The following is a 4,079-nucleotide window of genomic DNA, read 5'->3' as shown; positions in this document are numbered from 1 at the left end:
AATTGGATGAATTACTATGATGTCGGAACATAATAAAAATTCGGCATTATTTTTATGTCCCAACATAATTTTAATTCGTCCAATTTTTATTATGTTCGACATAATTTAAAATTATTAGTAAGAATCGCTATTTTTCTTAGAACAATTATTTTTGGAAACTTTTATATTGTGTAGAATATTATTGATGCCATTAAAAAGTAAAACGGCGTGCCATATAAAGACACGCAAGTGTAAAGATAAATACTGTGTTCAACGGCGAGTTTGTGACGGGTGACAAACGTGCGAACAAAAGTGTCAGCACGGGAAACCGTGAACTCTTTCGTGCGTCCGATCTGCGCGAGTGGTACGAGCGACACATTTTCGATCCTACTTTATCGCGTCTCAAAGAGTTTCAGGAACGCGATAGCGGATGGGCGTTGTTGCGTATACTCAATTTGACAGTGAACGTGAACAAGTACAATCCTTTGCGCGCGGGATGTTACATCAATTTAGCGCAAAAAATTAAATCGAAAAAAGCGGTGATCAACGTGCAATCGATGGACAATGCGTGCTTCGCGTGGTCAGTGGTGGCTGCTTTACATCCAGCCGAAAGACATTCAGAACGGGAATCCTCGTACCGACATTACACCACAGTATTAAATTTACAAGGCATTGAGTTTCCAATGACTTTGAAACAGATTAAAAAGTTCGAACGACTCAACGATATATCCATCAATGTGTATAACATCGAGGGAGAGAAGACGCCGAACGTTCTCCCGATATGGCTCACCGACCTGAAGAGAGAAAAGCACGTCAATTTGCTGTACGTGCAGGACCCGCGAGACGACGTGGGACATTTCGCGTGGATAAAGAACCTATCGCGTCTCGTTAGCTCGCAATTGAGCAGGCACGATGGTCGGAAATACTTTTGCGATCGGTGAGTACCTATACTCCTTTTAATAAAATTATTAAAAAAAATTTTTAATATAAAAATTAAAAAAATGTGTTTTTCTTTTTTGCAGCTGTTTACATTATTTTAGATCGAGCAAGCAATTGGAAGCTCACGGAGTAGACTGCCGAGAGATAAACAACTGTGCCATCTGACTACCGAGCGAGGACGACAAGTGGCTGAGTTTCAAGAATCACAGCAGGAAGGAACGAGTTCCGTTCGTCGTGTACGCCGACCTGGAATGTACCCTCGAGAAGACGGATGCGGATCCGACAACGACCACATACACGTCTCAACATCATCGGGTATTTAGCATAGGATATTACGTGCGGTGCTCGTACGACGACTCGTTATCCGCGTATCTGTTTCGTCGCGATAAGGATTGCGTCGCGTGGTTCGCCGAGGAACTAAGACGTTTAGCACACGACGTAAAGAACATCTTGTCCGATAATATACCTATGGCGGATTTTACGCGAGACGAGTGGAAAAAATTTAACAGCGCAACGCACTGTCACGTGTGCGAAAAACCGTTCGAGCCAGACGACGTGCGCGTAGGTTCGAAAATATCATGATATTTATATAAATATCAAAGTATCCGATATATATCCATATATATCGGATATTGGATATATATCAAAATATCCGATATATATCGATATATATCGGATATTGGATATATATCCAAATGTGGATATTTATATATATAATTTTTCTATTTCAAAAAGAAGACTTAAAATTTCGTGTCAAAGAAAATACTCAAAGTTTTTATTGTTTCTGACAAATAAATGTTTTAATTGTTTTATACTTATACTGTATAAGTAAGTTATACGTTACGTTATACATAACAAATACGTCAAATACTAAATAGTCTAAATACACGAATGTCGAACTTAGAACTGATAACACAATACAATAGACATTAATTATAGATGTTAAACAATATAAAAAAACAAAAAAAATTTACTTCTTTATAAGACACAATAAAAGATAAAAAAAAATTAAAAAATAAAATTATTCAATTATCGTAGATGAGGAGACATTGCCATCTGAAGAGTTTTCTGAAATAGCAACTGCTTCAGTTATTTGCACCAATTGCTCCTGCCATATCCAGTCTAAATTAGCTTTTTTCTTTCTTGTATCTTGATTTAAATATTTGAACATAAAAACTAATTTGCTGGCTTTTTCATTTCCTAGTCGATTACGGAGCTTCGACTGAATTATCCCAAAATTCGAAAAGAACCTTTCAAGACCTGCTGTTGCGGCAACAGAAGTAAGTAACTGGTTGCATAGATCAAGAAATTTCTCTTTCTCTGGCCATTCAGATTCAGGAACAGTCACAGATTTCCACCAAGTTAACGGATTTGTATTTCGAAATTGAGTGCCAAATAAAAATTTAGGAAATGGTCTTGTTTTAGTTGTTAGTGACAAATGATATATAATCAGGATTTATAGCATTAAGAAATTTGAACGCCTGTTCTTTTTGAGTGCTATTTAGTCTTTCTCCTAGAAATCGATGATCAATCATATTTGCCAAATAATGTGGTGGTCCCAATGCCATATCTCTTCTTTTATAAAAATGTCCTTTAACAGGTAATGGTTGGTCAGTTAAGTCCATTTCTAATTTGTACCATATTTCAACGGCGACTGAAATGTTCGTTGTATCCCTCTGCATTCTATCTAACGCAATAGCAATTGGGTTAAGTTGTGCCATTAAATCTGCAGCATTTGTTGCTAGTTGAGTACCATTTACAAGTTTTATAATATCGGGATTAATGTCTTCTTTACGGTCTTGACATAACTGAACCAGTATTCCTCTGTTGTCTAGATATGATTTTATCGCATCATTTATAGTGTTCCATCTTACCTCCAAAGGCATTTTAAGTTTTTTACCACCAGCTTGTTTTGAATAGTGCAGAAGGCAGATGTTTATTTCGAAAATATTTAATAATTTTTAAAATACTATTTGTAGTTGCGGAATTTTCAATGTCTTTTGCCAGTAAATTTAATATATGTGCTGAACATCCATATTGTATTACATCTATGTCGGCATCTGTTGCAAGTTTTTCACGCATTTTTTGCACGTTAGCTGCATTATATCTGTTACGAAACTTCTTACCTTAAATGAAATAATAATAAATTTTACTCCGCTAGTAATAATTAACAGAAATATAATTTAAAAATTTAAATCAATTTTAATTAAAAATATATTTTTAATAATTTAATTATTTTTACCTTAACTCCAAAATTCTTTTCAGTAGCTTTAACAGCGTCAACAGCTACTTCTTTCAAATATAATGCAGTGTGTGAATTTTCTGAAGTATCTACTGTATCAACTAAAATTGATTCCCCATGTTGAGTCATGATGCTGCAGCAAACTATTGGTTCGTTATGAACATTATTCCAACCATCCAATGACATGGAAACAGTTTTACCTTCTAATTTTTGCTGGCATTTTTGTAATATATCAGAATAGACTTCGTTTAGAATAGGTCCTGCAATCTGATAAGCAGATGGGCTTTCATATCCAGGTCGTAACATACTACATGCTTTTTTAAATTCAACGTGATCAGCATGGTTAAATGGCGTATTAGTAGCATAATAATATTTGCCAATTTGCTTATTTATTGCATTAGCATAAGTTTTAGATGTTAAAACATGGTCTGTATCTTTTGCACATTTTTTAGACATCTTTTGCTTTTTTATTGATGGAAACGACGTTATATTTATGCTTTCAGATTCTGAAAAAAAGTACCTTTACATTATTATGTAATGTGATCAAAGTGAGATAAAAACACTAAAATAAAAAGATAAAAACTGATTATTTTGCATTGTAATTCATATTTCATTTAAAATTTAAAGATTTAAACAATCAACAAACTTAGTTCAAATTGAGTAAGACTGGACGAACTGGTTGATAGTTGCGTTTCTAAATTTCTTTGTGTGTCTGACGAGTTTGGAATGTTTGGATCGTCAGGATTGACAAGATCTATTTCACTATTTTCACTTGGTGTTGCCCTAGCACTTTTTTCTTTTTCCTTGCATATGAAAATATGTTTTTCCATACGGGAAGGAATACCTTATAGCAGATCCTTATTACATTTTTTGCACCTTGCCCAATTTTCAGTATTGTTGTTTTTAGTAATACAATCAA

At 34.5% G+C, this 4,079-nt stretch overlaps 2 protein-coding genes across 2 annotated transcripts; one reads left to right on the top strand and one right to left on the bottom strand.

Moving 5' to 3' along the window:
• The first annotated feature begins 446 nt into the window (after positions 1-446).
• Positions 447-1,429, top strand: LOC143897854 (uncharacterized). The gene is made up of 2 exons (XM_077406790.1): positions 447-916; positions 1,002-1,429. The coding sequence occupies exons 1-2, from the start codon at positions 537-539 to the stop codon at positions 1,081-1,083; spliced, it is 462 nt and encodes a 153-aa protein (XP_077262916.1). The 5' UTR covers positions 447-536; the 3' UTR covers positions 1,084-1,429.
• Positions 1,430-1,704: 275 nt separating this feature from the next.
• On the bottom strand, positions 1,705-3,466 carry LOC143897656 (uncharacterized). The gene is made up of 2 exons (XM_077406462.1): positions 3,361-3,466; positions 1,705-2,238 (listed from the first exon to the last, which is right to left on the bottom strand). The coding sequence occupies exons 1-2, from the start codon at positions 3,464-3,466 to the stop codon at positions 1,940-1,942; spliced, it is 405 nt and encodes a 134-aa protein (XP_077262588.1). The 3' UTR covers positions 1,705-1,939.
• Positions 3,467-4,079: the final 613 nt, after the last annotated feature.

Source organism: Temnothorax americanus, unplaced genomic scaffold (genome assembly GCF_048541705.1).
Source record: "Temnothorax americanus isolate GAGA-0224 unplaced genomic scaffold, ASM4854170v1 Scaffold21, whole genome shotgun sequence".
In the NCBI taxonomy this organism is placed as follows: Eukaryota; Metazoa; Arthropoda; class Insecta; order Hymenoptera; family Formicidae; genus Temnothorax; species Temnothorax americanus.
Note: the sequence above shows the minus strand (reverse complement) of the source record. Positions and strands in the feature narration are given on the sequence as shown.

Coding starts and splice junctions, on each gene's coding strand:
- LOC143897854 (XM_077406790.1), top strand. CDS start 537: ATGGACAATGCGTGCTTCGCGTGGTCAGTGGTGGCTGCTTTACATCCA. Junction 917..1,001: donor CGGAAATACTTTTGCGATCG/GTGAGTACCTAT, acceptor TCTTTTTTGCAG/CTGTTTACATTATTTTAGAT.
- LOC143897656 (XM_077406462.1), bottom strand. CDS start 3,466: ATGTTACGACCTGGATATGAAAGCCCATCTGCTTATCAGATTGCAGGA. Junction 2,239..3,360: donor ATGCCAGCAAAAATTAGAAG/GTAAAACTGTTT, acceptor CTGAATGGCCAG/AGAAAGAGAAATTTCTTGAT.